The sequence below is a fragment of the Electrophorus electricus genome, chromosome 19 (genome assembly GCF_041902795.1).
Source record: "Electrophorus electricus isolate QZ-2024a chromosome 19, ASM4190279v1, whole genome shotgun sequence".
NCBI lineage: Eukaryota > Metazoa > Chordata > Actinopteri > Gymnotiformes > Gymnotidae > Electrophorus > Electrophorus electricus.
The window spans coordinates 16,503,986-16,522,500 of record NC_137515.1 but is presented as its reverse complement, the minus strand read 5'-3'; the positions used below and the strand labels follow the sequence as shown (position 1 = coordinate 16,522,500).

General features: G+C 41.6%; 1 protein-coding gene across 4 annotated transcripts in view; it reads left to right on the top strand.

Moving 5' to 3' along the window:
- The window catches only part of postna (periostin, osteoblast specific factor a), a 23,329-nt gene extending 5,873 nt beyond the window's left edge, over positions 1-17,456 (top strand). For 3 of the 4 annotated variants that reach the window (XM_081702264.1, XM_081702265.1, XM_035535464.2), the window contains 21 exons: positions 34-98; positions 1,942-2,099; positions 2,446-2,610; positions 2,901-3,047; positions 3,310-3,451; positions 5,097-5,309; positions 5,621-5,755; positions 6,361-6,509; positions 7,320-7,456; positions 7,852-7,982; positions 8,225-8,355; positions 10,398-10,500; positions 11,057-11,124; positions 11,276-11,321; positions 11,615-11,647; positions 12,877-13,035; positions 13,192-13,218; positions 15,769-15,822; positions 15,994-16,059; positions 16,167-16,208; positions 16,395-17,456. In XM_081702264.1, coding sequence (XP_081558390.1) covers positions 34-98; positions 1,942-2,099; positions 2,446-2,610; positions 2,901-3,047; positions 3,310-3,451; positions 5,097-5,309; positions 5,621-5,755; positions 6,361-6,509; positions 7,320-7,456; positions 7,852-7,982; positions 8,225-8,355; positions 10,398-10,500; positions 11,057-11,124; positions 11,276-11,321; positions 11,615-11,647; positions 12,877-13,035; positions 13,192-13,218; positions 15,769-15,822; positions 15,994-16,059; positions 16,167-16,208; positions 16,395-16,450 — 2,227 coding nt within the window. In that variant the 3' untranslated portion in view covers positions 16,451-17,456. The remainder of the gene's footprint in view (positions 1-33; positions 99-1,941; positions 2,100-2,445; positions 2,611-2,900; positions 3,048-3,309; positions 3,452-5,096; positions 5,310-5,620; positions 5,756-6,360; positions 6,510-7,319; positions 7,457-7,851; positions 7,983-8,224; positions 8,356-10,397; positions 10,501-11,056; positions 11,125-11,275; positions 11,322-11,614; positions 11,648-12,876; positions 13,036-13,191; positions 13,219-15,768; positions 15,823-15,993; positions 16,060-16,166; positions 16,209-16,394) is intronic. The other variant, XM_035535465.2, reaches the window with a different exon arrangement.
- Positions 17,457-18,515: the final 1,059 nt, after the last annotated feature.

Below are 18,515 nucleotides of genomic sequence, written 5' to 3'. Positions count from 1 at the left end.
TCTTACTGACTCTTTGCGGTTCATTTTTTGTAGGCTGGTTTTATATGAGTGTTGCCCTGGTTACATGCAGCTGGAAGGAATGCGTGGCTGTCCTGCAGGTTGGTACTGGCTGGTAATGACCAAACTCTGTTGATGGCAGCTGAAACTCCATTATGGAGTGATATTTTCATGCCAACTCATTAAAGAGATTCAGGAACATTGTCAGCTGTTCATTTAGGTATCTTTAAACTGCAATTATTCTGTAAAGACAACCCCCGGGTATCTCCTGTTTGTGTTTTAACAGCCCTGCTTGTTTGAATGGGGTGGGTGGTGAATTTGCAAAGTGTTATTGGCTTTTGTAGAATGAATAGGTCACACTGGGCCAGTGGCTCAGAGGTTTATCTTAACTGAGGTCAAGCTGTGATCAAATGTAAAGTTATTCATTAGCCATCTGTTCAAATGGGGATGTAAGCTATTCCAGCTTACTAGATGGAGAAAACAAATTCTGGCTGTCACAAGAGCAGGAAAAACTTTAAATTAGAACAGGAGCTTTTAAAAAAGGATAGTTAATGCAGAGCACTAGATTAAGAGAGAAAAGTAACCACTTTGAAACATAGCAATAGCACTTAGAGTTTTTCTTTTCTTCTAAGGCATTCAGCTTGCTTGTAGCCATGGCAGAAACAGGGATGGTGAAGATTTAGCATGTGGATAAAACCAATGAATTAACAATTCTGAAATAAAATTAAAATATAAAGTAAAAAAAAAAAAGCATTTACTATGTCAAAAAGACATAGTCCAGACTCACTATTATATTCACTGTTACACACTATTATGCTGCAATTTAACTTGGACAGAGATTTGAGATCCCAGATCAAATCCTCACTGTAGGAGCAACTGTCAGTTTAAATTTACAAAATAAGGTTTTCTTAGTGAAAGAACCTATATATCTGCACAATATAAATAGAATGTTTTTACACTGAACTGAAAAACATAATATTTAAAATGTTAGCAGCTAAATGTTGCTTTTAAAAAAATTAATTTTGATGAGAATGAAATAATGAAACAATGACAATACACAATATCAGAGTTATAATAGACAAGTACCAAAAGAGAAATAATGCCCCCCCCCCCCCCCCCCCCCCAAAAAAAAAGAAGATTATTCAATTAAGTGCCAGGCTTATGACCAGATAATTGAATATGGCAAGTGTAGACTGGTGTTACCGGAACAGATTTTCACACAGAACACAGTTGAATAATAAGAAGCCAACTTCCCTGATTGAATATGAATATTCTGTTCTCAGGTAAAGATGTATATTTTTCCCAGACAAGACTGCAAAACAAGACTAATCTATCATCTATTAAAAAGAGCAAAATAACAGATGGTCAGTTTAATTTGCTGTCATGGAGCCCCAGCAATGCATATCTTATCAACTGATAAGTTGTGAACATCTGGTGACGCCCCAGTGATTTCAGGGTGGTATACAATAATGATAACTGCTCCCTGCTCTATTACTAATAATTAATAATTAATTAAGAAGAATTATCAATTTACTTCCTCTTTGCTAATGTTTCTTAATGTTCTCTTTCCTCTTTATACTATTTGATCATACTGGATTGAGTAACATTGTACTAGATTAAATAAATTTGAATTACTATTTGAACTCATTACTGAAACACCACAAATGCACAGAGCACTGTTAAACTCAACAAATGCACAGAGCACTGTTAAACTCAACAAATGCACAGAGCACTGTTAAACTCAACAAATGCACAGAGCACTGTTAAACTCAATTAAAGCTTTTTTTTTTTTTCTTTTTTTTTTAGTGAGGCTGAAGAAATGTGAGCTTTATTGGCTGCACAAGTAAAGCTGTGTATTACTATCATAGAGCTGAAATGAGCATGGGAATGTATTGTCATCTCCTTTGTTCGTGTGTACAGTACAACTTCTGCCTTGCCTTGCAGCGGTTCCCATTGACACCATCTATGGCACTCTGGGAGTGGTGAAAGCTGACATCACAAAGCAGTATGTCGACATGTCCAAGCTGACGGAGCAGACCCAGGGTGCCGGCTCCTACACCATGTTTGCTCCCAGTGATGAGGCTTGGGAACAGCTGGATGCTGTACGTCCTACTGAATTCAGAAAGTTTTCCTGTGTTCCTGTGGAATATGGACTTCAATGTGCAGTGTCATACGCATTACTGGCATACCACCAGCTCACTAGTGTTTGAGGCTACACTCTGTATGTAATCTGTTTACATCACAGACCACATCTGCTGGTATTGTTTAAGAGCATAGTGTGTGTTGAAATGGCAAAGGAATTGTGACTTTAAAAGCAAGTTCTGAAGTTCTGAAAATCAAAACATAACTTTAAAAGCTCCTAACAAAATATACTTTAGAACATTATTTACATTATTAATACACTCATATTCACAGGACATTATTGCATAATTTTGTGTGTTTCTACAGACTAAAAGAACTGAACTCCTGAACAATGAAAACACCCTCCTGTATGATGCCTTGCATTGCCACATGGTCAGCAAGCGTTTCCTCACTAAAGACCTAAAGAATGATATGACCCTGGAGTCCATGCACAGCAAACTGGGCCTGTACATCAACCACTACTCTAATGGAGTATGTATTGAAATAAACTTCATGAAATTCAGATGGCAATGTATGTCTGTTTGGCCCATCCTTGGCATATTTGAGTCTCGTAAAGCAAACACGACCTGCTGAAGTATCCCAGTAGAATTATTGCATTTCCTCCCTGGAATTGCACCAGGATACAGTATCTCTGTATATGTAACCTGGAGAAAATGAAAATCTCATTCCTAGATCAAAGTGAGTGAAAGGAAGACTTTGGAAAATACTGCACACTGCCACTGTGTTTTTGCTGACTGTGTCTGCTGCTCTGTACACTGCAGATCATTACAGTCAACTGTGCCAGGATCATCCATGGCAACCAGGTGGCCACCAACGGGGTGGTGCATGTCATTGACCGTGTCATCGCCCCAGTGAAGAACACCATCAGGGATGTGATTGGGACCAATGAGGAGCTCAGCTCACTGAACGTACGTGTCGTGAACCATTACGGAGTGACTGCGTCCAACGCTGGGCAACATTCACTCGGATAAGAGACTTCAGGTCATGTTAACAGGAAATAAAGTGGTGAATGATGTCAGTATGTGGAGAAAAATGTCCTTTGAGGATCCTTTGTAATTTGAAAAGTATACTTCGAAATGTCTGATATTGTGATCATGATGAATTTTTTAAAAGGATAATATCCAATCTCCAATATCCAATCCAATCCCAATCTCTTTGCTCTCTATCCAGCGTGCTGTCAAAAAGGAGTCAAGCTTATTAGGAAAACTGGGCCAGCCAGGCCAATACACTCTTTTTGCTCCAACCAACAAGGCCTTTGAGAAGCACAAGGAGGGGCTTAAACGAATCCTACAAGACAAGACTCTCGTCCAGGGTAAGAGCTTAGCCAAAGGCATAGAATGATGGCAAATATCCCCGCAGATGTTAGCAAATGGGAGTGATCAATAATACATCAGTCTGTGCACTCCTTGTATGGTAACACCCTTAAATTAAGGTTGCCTGTAGCATAAAGCAACACTGCTGGATTCAGAATCTTTATCACTGTTGAGGTATGTATAGCAAGCTGAGACACTCTTTGGCCGTCCTTGGCTTAACCCCTCTAAGTTCGTTTCTCCTATTTCTAAGTAAATGGCATGACCAGAGAACACTGGAAGCTGTGCTAGGGTTCTCAGACACTGTGCAAACAGCAGAACTGACCACAGTCAACGGAGTGTCCAGAGACAAGGCAGTCCGGTCCCATACTCTGTTCCTGAAAGGAAATGCTTGAACAATGCTGTATCAGATCCTGATACGTTTTTGTCATCTGCGGGTTTTAAGTTTGATAGTTCATCTACCAAAAAGCATCTTAATTGAACATGAAATACCTTTCCAGACCTGAAACAGTAGAAGCTTTGGCTTTTTAGATGATAGATTGTGTTGAACTAATTTCAGTTCGGTGTTAATCAAGGCTTTTTTTAACTTTATGGTTGAGGTTTCTTTGGCTCAGACCAGAGATGTTCATATTTAAAGGTCATAGCTTCCTTTGTAGCCCCTGTCTGAGTCACAGCAGGAAAGTGGCATGCTGGAAAAAGCATTTTGCATCAGGGATCTGCTCATTAGGGGTGAACAGAGGAACTCAGGCACTCGGGCAGCTGCTCCAGGCCACATGCCAAACCTCTTTACTGCTCCAGTGTTTTGGGTTCACAAACCTTTATAGGCAGGAGGGTTGGCTGAGCAGCCAGATCTATTTACTTTACCGGGTTTGTTCAGTCCAGCTAAGATAAGAGATAGCAGGGTAAAACCGTATAGAGAAATAGATCACCAGATGACCATATCATTGCGGCCTCACTCAGATACGTACTGACACACACACATACACACACACACACACTCCCACACATGCATATACATACACACACACACACACACACACACACACACACACACACATACACACAAACACACACACACTCTCACACATACATACACACACACACACACACATACACACAAACACACACACACACACACACTCTCACACATACATACACACACACACACACACACACACACAGAGGGAGTGCATAAACAGATATTGAGAATTAACAGAGCTGACAGAGCCCATGGGAAAGTGATAATGTGTTGATTACGGTGGTTTCTGAGAATGTCCACTTGTGTCTCCAGATGGCCTCTACACAGGAAAGACTGGTGGGTGTAAGGAGCATTACATCAGGCACAGTGTGTTTACCTGTAAATCTATGGGGATGGTCCAAGTGGACACAGACAAACTGTGTAAATGAAATATGACCCAAAGCCTTAAGGAAAGTGAACGGATAGAGCACATGCTTGGAGCTGGTATTCTCTCTCCCTTGCTCGTCAAGTCAAGATGGATTTATTGGCATGACTGTATAAAATATAATATTGCTAAGCACTGAAAATGTTTACATTTTTAACTTTGCAAAACAACAACAACAATAACAACCTTTCTTTCTCTCTCTGTCTCTCTCTCTCACTCTAATTGTCCCTCTTACTAATCTCAGCCTTTCTGAAGTACCATCTCCTAAGTTCAGTGCAGTGCTCAGAAGCCATCTTGGCTGGCTCACGGTACGAGACATTGGAGGGCAGCTCTATTGAGATTGGCTGTGATGGTGACAGTCTCACTGTCAACGGCATTAAGATGGTGCTGAAGAAGGATATTGTCACAAGCAATGGAGTTATCCACCTCATCGACCAAGTGCTTATGCCTGACTCAGGTGAGCAATGTACTTGTTTTTCTATGTTCTACCCTAAAGCGTATACTGCCCACACACCATCTTACACAGCATGCATTTGGACACGTGTAAAACTACCCAAATGTGTACAAACAGGAATGTTTCAAATGTGTTCAAACAGGAATGTTTCTGCTGAATTTTGAAGCAGACTACCACCACCTAACATTTTTTTTTGTCTTCTAAACAAAGATTTAATCCAACACTTAGATATTCAGGCTTTTACTTAAGGAGGGTTTGATAGCTGAATCTTTATATGGTCTTAACATGTCTTTCTCTCTCTCTCTTTCCTGAAGTTAAGCAGGTTACAGAGCTGGTCGGTGAGTCTCAGAGCACCTTTGGTCATCAGGTGACTAAGCTGGGCCTGGCGGCAGCCATGGGCCCTGGTGCTCAATACACACTTCTTGCCCCCCTCAACACTGTCTTCACTGGTGCGTTTAACACCACACCATAGTGACAGTTCTGCACATTTAACACCACGCCGTAGTGACAGTTCTGCACGTTTAACACCACGCCATAGTGACAGTTCTGCACGTTTAACACCACGCCATAGTGACAGTTCTGCACGTTTAACACCACGCCATAGTGACAGTTCTGCACGTTTAACACCACGCCATAGTGACAGTTCTGCACGTTTAACACCACACCATAGTGACAGTTCTGCACGTTTAACACCACGCCATAGTGACAGTTCTGCACGTTTAACACCACACCATAGTGACAGTTCTGCGTGTTTAACACCACACCATAGTGACAGTTCTGCACGTTTAACACCACACCATAGTGACAGTTCTGCGTGTTTAACACCATGCCGTAGTGACGGAGCTGCATGTTTAATGAAAAGATATGCATAACACAATGCAATTTAAAATAAAAATAAGGGTTGGCTTTATTCATTTGTTTCCATTGCTTTCAGTTATGAAGACTGGGTTTTATAGTTACTTAAACAGATCACATAGCCATAATAAGGAATGCCTAGTCTTTTGATTGCCCTCAGGTCAATGTTCTGAGGTAGTCACCTTTGTTTGATGTGTAGATAAGGTGATGTCAATGGACCAGCATCTGCTGAAGATCATTCTAAAAAATCACATCCTGAAACTCAAGGTCACCCTGAGTGACCTTTACAATGGCCAGTTGCTGGAAACCCTGGGGGGTAAATTCCTTAGGGTCTTTGTCTACCGAACGGTAAGTAAGTTTGAGTGTGTGTCTACATGTGTGTTTGTGTCGGTGCATGTGAATGTGTGTTTATACAAAAGATAAAGTGGCAGGAAAACAGTTTAATTAAAGCTGCAAACAAATGCTTTTAAATGCTTCACTGATTGATTTATTGGTACTTGGGTTTAATCTTGTTTATATGAACTCTGGTCTCTGCATGAATTGATTGTGTCCAGCTGTCTTTTCCTTCCTCTGTGATTATCACTCCCTCCCAGGCTTCTGAAATTCATCCAACACACCTCTCAGTGCTTCATAACCTGCTATACCTCAGCTATCACCTCGTTAGCCATGTACGAAGCACTAAACGTGTGCTCCATTATTGTACTCCCAAACACGTGCGTGTGTGTGTGTGTGTGTGTGTGTGTGTGGGTGTGTATGTGTGTGTATGTGTGTGTGTGTGTGTATGTGTGTGTGTGTGTGTGTGTGTGTGTGTGTGCATGTGTGTGTGTGTGTGTGTGTGTGTGGGTGTGTATGTGTCTGTATGTGTGTGTGTGTGTGTGTGTATGTGTGTGTGTGTGTGTGTGTGTGTGTGTGTGTGTGTGGGTGTGTATGTGTCTGTATGTGTGTGTGTGTGTGTGGGTGTGTATGTGTCTGTATGTGTGTGTGTGTGCGCGTGTGTGTGTGTGTGTGTGTGTGTGTGTGTGTGTGTGTGTGTGTGTGTGTGTATGTGTGTGTGTGTGTGCGTGTGTGTGTGTGTATGTGTGTGTGCGTGTGTGTGTGTGTGTGTGTGTGTGTGTGTGTGTGTGTGTGTGTGTGTGTGTGTGTGTGGGTGTGTATCAGACTGTGTGTATTGAGAATGCCTGCATGGTCAGAGGTAGTAAAGAGGGAAGCAATGGAGCCCTTCATCTGATGAAGTCACTGATCAGCACGCCCAGCAACAGCATGTATGAGCTGCTGCAGAAGAACGGCAGCTTCACGTGAGTTTATCACCAGTTATTGCTGCTCTGTGTTCACCAAACGATCACTCATAACCTCAGTGTTTATACTGCAAACCCGGGGCCATGCGATATGGCATACAGTTCAGCACAATGCACAAAAGCTGAATGAGAAATGACTCGAAACATCTGCTGTTCTTTGTTTTTTACCTTGGACAATTTCAAAGTGCTGTTTTGATATTCCTTCTACGTGATTTTTATGGAATTTGAACAATGGTAGCAGATGTGTGATCCCCGTCAATTTCACATGTTAAATCTGAAAAGTATGCATTGGTTCTATAGTAATTTTGCCTAATCTTTTTGCCTTAAGAAAGTAAGAAAACTCAATGTTGATAAAAAAAATAACTTAAAGTGCCGGTTTTGCCGGAATGTTCCAGCGTGTTCCTGTCTCTGATGGAGATCGCAGGGCTAACAGAGTTGTTGAAGCAGGAGGGCGCATACACAATCTTTGCCCCGATGGATGATGCCTTTGATGGAGTCACTGAGCAGGACATGAAGACTCTCACAAGTAAACCTACTTCCTTTCACAGTTTCCCTCTTCATTCCTTCTCATAGTCTCTTCTGTTATGCCCCCCCCCAGATCCCAAGCTGAAGCAATCTGATATCTAATGAGAATGTCCATTGGCAGCAGAGATTGCTTAGAATTGTTGGTGCACCCACCACACAAATGCACCCCCCCCCCTTGTCTGTTTGTCTGTTTGTTTGTTTATCCAAATGTTTCATGATTCAGCTCTTGTCCTTTATGTTTAGGTGACATCAATGCTCTGAGGATCATCCTGCTCTACCATTTCAGTAATGGCATCTTTATCAGCGGTGGACTGGAGGGCAGTGTGACCAACCTACTGGAGACCATGCAAGGCAACAATCTTCAGATGCTGTCTGTATGTGAATTCATATTTTAATCAGGCTTCACATTGTCACACACACACACACACACACACACACACACACACACACACACACACACACACACACACACACCTATAAAATTATATAGGATTAGGGCTAAACATAAAATTAACCATAAAATTAATGTGAATAACATTTATGCCTTTCAGTGAACACTTTTTTATTTCATGTGAAAACCCACAAGCACTTCATGGCAACTAAGAAAGTTTTCCCATCCTAATGTGCTAATGTCCTAATATCCTAATGTCCTAATGTCCTAATGTCCTAATGTGCTAATGTCCTAATATCCTAATATCCTAATGTCCTAATGTCCTAATGTGCTAATGTCCTAATATCCTAATGTCCTAATGTCCTAATGTGCTAATGTCCTAATATCCTAATGTCCTAATGTCCTAATGTCCTAATGTCTTAATGTCCTAATGTCCTAATGTCCTAATGTCCTAATATCCTAATGTCCTAATGTCCTAATGTGCTAATGTCCTAATGTCCTAATGTCCTATGATTTCATACATTATTTCCTATAATTTCCTATGATGTACAAAAGAGAACACACACACACACACAAACACACACACACACACACTGAACATTGTACATTATTATTTCACATGCTTTAACTGCTACTTTTAAACCAAAGTTGATGGGTTTGGAGTGTTTATATTGTATAAACAGGCACACTCCCTAGCAAAATCCCATATTAGGTCATTACACTATAGAAGCATTTTTCCAAATTCCCATCTGTAATTAGATCGTTAACTCTCATGGCATTTTCGTTCACCAGAAATTAGCCAATTACAGATGCTCAGTTTCACATTTGACAGTCACAGATGTTGATTAGTTCACATAATTTCATTTTCTGAAGAGTGACTAAGTGGAGTAAGTTTGAGGTGAAACGGGCCAGGCATCCCCTTATCAGCGGCTCTATGCCACACTTCCTGTGCTGTTTCCTCTGCCTCCTCCTACAGCTGGCCATGACAACAACAACAAAAGAACTTCCACTCTTTGTATTATGCCAATTCCAGACTCTCATTATGAAAAGTAAGCAGTGCCTTCTGTAGCACAACATAAGGGATCTCCTTTTCTTTGAATGCTCTGCTCATTATTTTTATCTCCCCCCACATTCTCCAGCACACAATAATTTAATCTCCCCAATAATGGTATTACTTATCTCTAACTTCAAAGCCTGTGTGTGTGTGGGGGGGGAGGCTGTGTGTGTGTGTGTGGGTGAGTGTGTGTGTGTGTGTGTGTGTGTGTGTGTGTGTGTGTGTGTGTGTGTGTGTGTGGGTGAGTGTGTGTGTGTGTGTGTGTGTGTGTGAGTGTGTGTGTGTGTGGGGGGGGGGCGCCTGTGTGTGTGTGTGTGTGTGTGTGTGTGTGCGTGCATGCACCTGGACGTGCAGCATGGGTGTGTGCATGTTCATATGGAATCAGTCCACAGTGATAAGAATCTTGCTTCCTGCAGATTAGCACTCGTCGTTCAAAGTTCTTGTATGGCTCAGCTCCCAGAGGTCCTCTGCCCTTCACATGTCAAAACCAGGAACAATGGCTTATTTAATCCCTCTGGAATTTCCTCTTTGTAACTGGGGGATCTGAGCCATACCTCTACAGACTGATAGCAGAAAAAGAATATTTTCCATATTGCTTAGAGGGAATCTGGCCTCAGCAAGGAAGGAATACACTGACATTTGAATTATAACCAGTCAGCCAGTGTTTTTTTAGCACTAATTCATTAGGGCCAAGTTTCCCAAACATGCTGTACACAAAGAAACATCTTAACAATACAAGTGACTAAACTAATACTTTCCATTTTACACATAACACATAATGGAGAGTGTTCTTCCTTGATGTTCTTTTTAAGTTTTTAATGTCATTGTATCTAAATTCTAATGAAGAACTTCCCCATCAGATATAATGGCTCCTTTTTTGGTAAAATCAATTTTTAATGAATGTTCTCTTGAAAGGTTATTATCAACATGGCTATTATTGCAATTGTCAATATATTTTTTTCTTAATCTAGGTCAACAACTCCATCCTTGTTAACTCTGTGAATGTTCCCAATAAAGACCTCATGGCATCTAACGGGGTTATTCATGTAATAAAGACCCTGCTCTACCCTGGAGGTGAGTTAAAGATACTTTCAGAAGACAATTAAAGCACTTTTATAAGACACTCTGGATAAGTACACCTGCAAAATGTCATAAATGTAAATATAAATGAATGTTTTACCCTGGTGGTGCGTGAATGTACTACCATTGCATGGATAGATGGTCACTTCTGCCTCTGCCTGCTCACCTCAAAGAGGATCATTGTGTACCTTATATCTGAGTACATTATATGCGAAGCATCTCAGACAATATAGGTGGTCATCACCACATAGCTGCACATGTGACTCATGCACAGAATCAGCCAGTAGACATTAAAAAGAAGACCCCACATGAGCCTTCTTCTTCCAAGAGGTCCTATGGCCAAAGTGAATTATTTCAAGCCTGTGTTTTGATTTTTTGTGCACTATGTTTTGAAGCTGCAGCTGTCGGGCTGCACACGCATTTGTTGCTCATGTCCTCGCCCTGCTCGATTCATAGTGGCCGGAGCCGTATCTGGATCTGCCAACTGCAAGCATGAAAGAAAACGCTAATGAAATTCTTGAAAAACAAAGAGCTTTTCTCCCGCTGACAGATCTGCCTGTGGGACGTGAGGACCTGCTATATCTGCTACAGAAGTTTATCAAGTACATGCAGATCAAGGTACGTTCAACCAGTGTACATGGAACCCACTACAGCACTCCACGCAATTATCGCAGTCGTGAGGTAAACGCCGCATTACAGCCAAGCACTCGTTTCATATTTCGGTCATGTTTTCTGTTCAGTTGCTCTACCCCTTTGTTTGCTCTCTCAGTTTGTCTCTGGATTCAACTACAAAGAGGTCCCCTTCACCTTCATTAGTGAGTCTCCCTGCTCTGTCCCAGCAAGGCCTGTCCACTGCATGCACAGTGTCTCTCTCGTGCTCATTTTAATACCCCTGTCATGAAGGTCAGGACAGTTTATTGCTGCAAAAAGGGGCTTGCATCTCATTCATGCTTCATAACCTATAAGAACAACATGCCCTGGCCAAGCCATCCATGAAGAATGAATGACTCACAACACATTCTAGCATCCTGCACAAATGTTGATTTGCAGTCATTTTCCACACTTTGGTATTAACCATAACACCTTTTTTCTCACTTTTTTTTTGCAGATAAAATAATCACCACTCATGTTGTTGAATCAGGTAAAACACTGCATTTTATTCTTGTAAGTGGAGAGCACATATTCCCATGTACAGAGCAGTCATATACTGTTGTAAAATGAAATACTGCTCAACCCACTCCCATTTGACCCCGGCGTCACCTGCACGAAACCTTCTCAAGCGTTTCTTTACGATTTGTGTTGATTCTAAACCCGGTGGCCCAGTTGCGCCTTTCTTTTGATGGCTGTTTTCTCACGTACATGTATTTGCACAGTTCCTACGGCTTCTGTGAGTGTCAGGCATATGAGCTTTGTCTGCGTGGGAGGGTTGGGTTGATCGGTCGCAGTGAAAGAGGTAAACAGAGAATGCCTGGTTGGGCAGGAGAGAGAGTCCTGGCTGGCAGGAGTGCAGCATAGCAGCTTGGCGGCAGCGAGAGGGGACCTGCCCTCCTGAATGCAGCACTAAGCCTTCCTGCTGTGGTATTGAACTCTTATGTGAGTTCAGCAGGGTCAAGTGGCACAGTGATTAATATTGAGTTGCGGTGACTATGCCAAATGTGTGTTGAGTTAAAAAAAGAAGAAAAAAAAAAAGTAAGGCCTTGTCAGAAGCCTGGCTATTAATAAAGATTCTTTACTCGCAAAGGTAAACTCTGAAGGGGACTAGGCTCAGAAACTATTTAGATGAAAAGCTAAAATGTTGAATTTTTATTCCATGTTTCAGTATGCATTTGGTTGAAAGCACTGTAACCGCAAGCACTGCAGTAACAAAAGATGGTTGCAAGTTGTCTTTATTGCCAACATAAGATTTGGTACTGTTTGAATCAGTGATAACCCCACACGTGTGGGATTGGATTAGACTGGGTGTCATCAGCCAAGCAGGTGCACTTTGACCTGTTTTTGTCTGATTTTCGCACCAGTTGAGAATATTTAGTGTGAATATTTGGTTCCTAAAAGATCTTTGAATCTTCTCTGCAGTACAGCCAAAAACCACTTGCAGTTGTCATTAGATTAGAACTTTGGATAAAAATAGCTATCAGATTTAAATGAATAGATAAAAATATTCATTAGATTAATAACATTTTTGAAGTAAAGTTATGAAGTGCAAATATATATTCAGCTCCTTTCAGAAAAAGGAAATATTGGGAATAATGAGAGAGAAAGAGAAAATCCATGAAGATTTTTCACGTCCTATTTTGTATATATATCATTTATGGAATTACTAATAAAGTGATATTAAATATCTCTTAAAATGTCTGTCTTTTTTTTTTCTAGTTCCTGAGATCACAATTACCAACATCACAGTAATTGGGGTTGACTCATCAGTCATGAAGGTCGAGTCTAACCCCAAAGTGAAACATGTGGTCATCGAGGGAAAACCAAAAATCACCAAGGTAACAAGAATAATCAAAGGGGAACCGACAGTCATTGGGGGTGAGTTGCTCAAAAAGATGGCCCATTGCAAGCTTGAAATATCTGTTTTGGCATCATTATTCACTCCAAAATTTTGAATCTTTGATCCCTTAATACACTTTCAAGTTTAAAAGCTTAATTGGGTTTTTTTTTTTGTTGTTGTTTTTACCTCTTCAGGTGGGCAGACTTTCCTTGATGGTGAAGGTTTGTGATTCCCAATTTTTGTCTCCTTCAGCACACTGTTAAATAACAACGATCTGCTTGTCAATAACATTACTAAATTACAACATTACTTTGTAAATAAACAAAGGCAGCAAAGGTAATAGACTATTTCAGGTCATTTACACATAATAAACATGGAAACAGATATCCAGTATTCTTCCCAGGAAGGATGAAAAATGCATTACAAATCCTTTGTTCATTTTGAACAGTGTGCAAGTCTGAAAAAATACAGGCATACCACTAAATCATGATACACACTTGTATACATCAGCGAGTTGCAGAGGCAAACACAGATCCTAGGCTGCCGCCCTGGCACTCTGATGTCATGATATTTGTGAAAATGACCTGTCTGGATGTAGAAGAGGTTGCACGCTAAGGGGCCAAGCACAATAAGGATCCGAGCACGCTGAGGGGTCGAGCACGCTAAGGGGCCGAGCACGCTAAGGGGACGAACATGATAAAGAACCAAGCACACTGAGGGGCCTAGAACGCTGAGGGGCCAAGCACGCTAAGGGGCCGAACACGATAAGGAGCCGAGCATGCTGAGGGGTCGAGCACGCTAAGGGGCCGAGCACACTAAGGGGACGAACATGATAAAGAACCAAGCACACTGAGGGGCCTAGAACGCTGAGGGGCCGAGCATGCTAAGGGGCCGAACACGATAAGGGGCCGAGCACGCCAAGGGGCCTAGCACGCTGAGGGGCCAAGCACACTAAGGGGCCGAGCACGGTAAGGAACTGAGCAAGCTAAGGGGCCAAGCACGCTAAGGGGCCAAGCACGCTAAGGGGCCGAACACGATAAGGAGCCGAGCATGCTGAGGGGTCGAACACGCTAAGGGGCCGAGCACACTAAGGGGACGAACATGATAAAGAACCAAGCACACTGAGGGGCCTAGAACGCTGAGGGGCCGAGCATACTAAGGGGCCGAACACGATAAGGAGCCGAGCACGCTAAGGGGCCTAGCACGCTGAGGGGCCAAGCACACTAAGGGGCCGAGCATGGTAAGGAGCTGAGCAAGCTAAGGGGCCAAGCACGCTAAGGGGCCAAGTATGCTTAGAGGCCAAACATGATAAGGAGCCGAGTACGCTAAGGGGCCGAGCACGCTAAGGGGACAAACATGCTAAGGCGCCAAGCACACTAAAAGGCTGAGCACACTACGGGGCCGAGCACACTAAGGGGCCGAGCACACTAAGGGATCAAGCACATTTAAGGGAATGAGCATGATAAGGGAACGAGCGTGATTAAGTGACCGAGTCCGATAAGAGATTGAATGCAATTAAGGGACCGAGCACGAAAAATGATTGGGCACGATTAAGGGACAGAACTTGATATGGAATAGAGCACGTGTTTTTCTTCTCAGGATTCCCTTCCCCCACCCCTCCACAACAAACACCCACGCTCCTCTACTTTGCCGCATGTCACTTCAAGATGCTGCTTTTAATGACTGAATATGAAGTCTGGGAAATTAAATCCAGGCAAAAGAAATACTTCGGCTCAGCTGGCATTCCTAAGCCTTCTGGGAAATTAAATCCAGGCAATAGAAATACATTGACTCAGTTGGCATTCCTAAGCCTTCTTTTCAGACCTTAAACAAATGAATGTGCATTTTACATCTTCCAAATCCAACGTACTGGTGCCTAACGAATACTGACGCTGTTGATACATTTAACAAATTACATTATTTGGTGAGTAACAGTACCACACCAATAATGAGATGATATCTGCAACACATTTTAAAAGGCAGTTAGTTGGCTATTTGGACATATTTAATATGGGTACATGGATTTGCATACTGGTGGATTCACTGTCTCTAAAAAAACATTACATTAAAGAACAGAAACACCTAGTGATGTTCCAGGCACTTTGCAAAGAGGTATTTTAAAAAGAAGAGATGAATCTATCTACCAGGGATGAACCCATTACACATAACCTTTACATGCCTGTGACATTTTTTCACCATTACTGAAGTGCCAGAAAGGTTAGAAAACGGAATCTGTTTTCTGAGACTTTCAGATCATTTGCAGAGCTTGCAGCAGAAACACAGAGGGCACTGAAGTCAGTGGGTGTTTGAAACGACACCATTTTTAATGCACTGCCACTTTTGTGCTGAAAGTATTTTAGACAGATGATGTGTGTGCTTTCCTGCATTTCACTCAGGGACAAATCATTTGCATTTAAGCACATTTAAATAATGTCCTATTGTGTTTTGTGACAATCCGTCTTTACTTTGCTTATGACTTGTTCTTATGGTTCTCATTAACTACAAACCATTTTGCTCCTTTATGTTCATCTGGATTTAGTTTTAATGATATCTGATTTAGCCTTTAGCCAAGTTTTTTTGTTTGTTTGTTTGTTTTTTAGCCAGTTATATCACATAGAACTTAGGTAAGCATCTTTGGTTCACTGAAGCATTTGAACTGAAACATCACCCATAGTCCAGCGGGGCTTTTCAGAGTGAAGACTCCCATACTGAGGTAATGTGGGGGTGTTCTGGGCAATAAATGACTGGTTATTGTGTCCCGTTTTTGTTAGGTGAGGCAGGATTCACCACCAGAGTGATTAAACCAGAGCCTCGGGTCATAGAAGGTGAGAAGGAAATTCAATCAAATCAATTGAATGTGAATAGAATCAGATAAAAGTGAATCCAACCAATATGCAGTGGCTAGATTGAAGTCATCCAGACGCCACATATCATGTAAAACAATGTGCTATGTTCAGTGAGGTTTCCTCCTTGCTTATTCTAAACCTGTGCTACAGGACCAGATTTCTCAAAGATCATGCTCATCGATGCAGAATCGGAGAAGATCAGCAAGCTTATCAAACGTTAGACCTTTCATATCTATCCATCCATCACTGGTACATATGTAGATGGTTTTGCAAGAAAATTCATGTTAAATTCTGTTTTTTTAATTTAATTTAATTTTTTTCAGAGGGTGGGGCTAAGAGACGAGCAGCTGTCAGGAGATCACCAGGTAAGAACAGTTGGGGGGGGGGGGGTAAAGCAAAATTAACCAATGGTTAAACTATCAAAGACCATCTGTTAAACTATACAGAGACACTTCAGCTCCTTAACGTTAACAGCGCTTTAAACCAGTTTAGTTGGATATATGAGTGGTGTAGTCTCGCATTCGTGGACTATATCTCTGCCTTATTCTAAGCAGCAGGAATGAAGAGACGAGTGAGGGTGTTGAGACGTCACAAGCCCAGCCAGTGATCCCCAACAGGTGCTTGGCATCCATTCAGTCCGGATTCCTGCTCTAAGGCCTACCTCTCAGACTAAGAGCGCGGACCTAGGGTCATACAGGTCCTGAGCTGGAGCTCAGCCTAGATCCGTTCTCTTATTCTCTGAGGTGTGGCTGAAAATGACCCCAGGAAACACCTTCAAGTTCTTGCAGTCAAAAAAAAGCAAGAATGGGGATCAGAGCACCTGAAGAGCACGTGCCATTACTGTCACTCCTCTTGGCATGTGATGGGAAGACATTGTAAATAATGTTATTAAACGCTGCATGACATGTTTACAACATCAAGGGAACTGACACCAATGCAAGATGCATCATTGGGGGACTGAAATGGTGGTGGTATTGAGGGATAAAGGAATAGTATTTTTATACATTTGCCACCGAGCTGTCATGAGAGGCTCGAGGTCTCACCTGTGCATGTCTGTTAGTTTGTGGTGTTTGCATTAAGGCATATGAATGATTATTTTTAACATTTGAGGATCAGCAGAGCTTTGCCTATTCTTATCTGAATGTCAACATCCACAGCACGTTCAAATGTATGGCTGTAAGATGTTACACCCATTCTATACTTTCTTATGCCGCTTTTCACTTTGATCAAAGTAAATTCAGTCTCGTATTCTTTTTTCTATGTTCCATAAAACGATAGAATTATTTCAGTGTCATCTTTGCGCACTGTTAATTCTCAGTAACATCCTTCTCATTTTGACAGCGCATGAATATTAAATTGAAATAAGAGCATTATTTCATAATCTTTGATATTTATAGTTCCATTTTGTTCATTCATATCCGTTGTGTGTATTATAGTACACAAGGTCTTTGTTCATTATGAGTTATTCACATACAAGTTTTGACTTCTGCGTTTGTCATGCCATTTGTTCTTGTTGTTCTTTGCCAATTTGTTTGTCCTGCACAGAACTTTTTATCTGTCAAATGGAGTGATGGCAAGATTAAAAGCGTCCCAGCATGGCCTAGTCAAAGCAAGTGCTGCTTTTGTGACCAGTATGTGGACACGCACAGGCAGAACATATGGGACCATGTTTTTTTCTATTGTTTATCAAGGAAAAAACCTTTAATGCTCCCTCTTGCCAATGGCATGTATTTGGATGGTGTGGAGAAATTAGTCCATACAGGCTAACACCTGCTGTGCTCTATTCCATTGAGTTTTAAAGTGGGGGGTCTTCTAGTAATCCTTCAATGTGACAACCCCCCAATTCAATACCATAAAGACATGATTAAAGGGCTACAAGACAGATCTCAAACACACTTGTAAGAGCCGCAGTGTGGAGAAAGAGATCAGGGCTAGCATTATATGGTACATCTGGGTGCTTTTAATTGTTGTGTTCTGTAATCAGCTACAGACGTTTCTGCCTCAGAGACCCAAAAGAATGTCCAGTTTAACCAATCAAACCGAGAGCCAAAGCATCGCATCATCCTTTCTTAGTGTTAGTGGGTTTCCTTTGGCAAGGGCTTCATTCTAGCATGTGCTCTGCTTCTCAGTGCTGTCTGCATCAACCCTTCAAGAGCACTTAACCTCACACTCAATGAGATAACACTTAAAAGCATGTAGGACTTATTTAATTGCAGAATATTACAAGCACGGACTGGGTAATCTAGCGTCTAGCTGTACAGACCCACACGGCTTTAAGGGCTTTTAAGATGTTCACTTTTCCAGAGAAACCTCTGCCTTACTGCATGTTTGGCTCTTACTTAAGGAGATCCTATGCTTCTATGCAGTTGGAGAACCAACTGAGAAGCTGATTATCTTCCTCTGGTTCTACTTGAGAAACTCGTTATTAGAAAAAGCTGCTGTAATCAGCTACAAAAAGGGGGAGCTTTCCATCCAGGAAAGTGAGGAAGTGAGTTTTTAGTTGCGCAATATCTAACCAGACACTACAATGGATCTGATGATACAATGGATCTATTGAAATATCTTACTTATCATTTATCAGTAGTCTTTATATGCATATTATTACACAGATTTAGTATCATTATTCAAATCAAATCCAATCAAATGTATTTATATAGAGCTTTTTACAACAT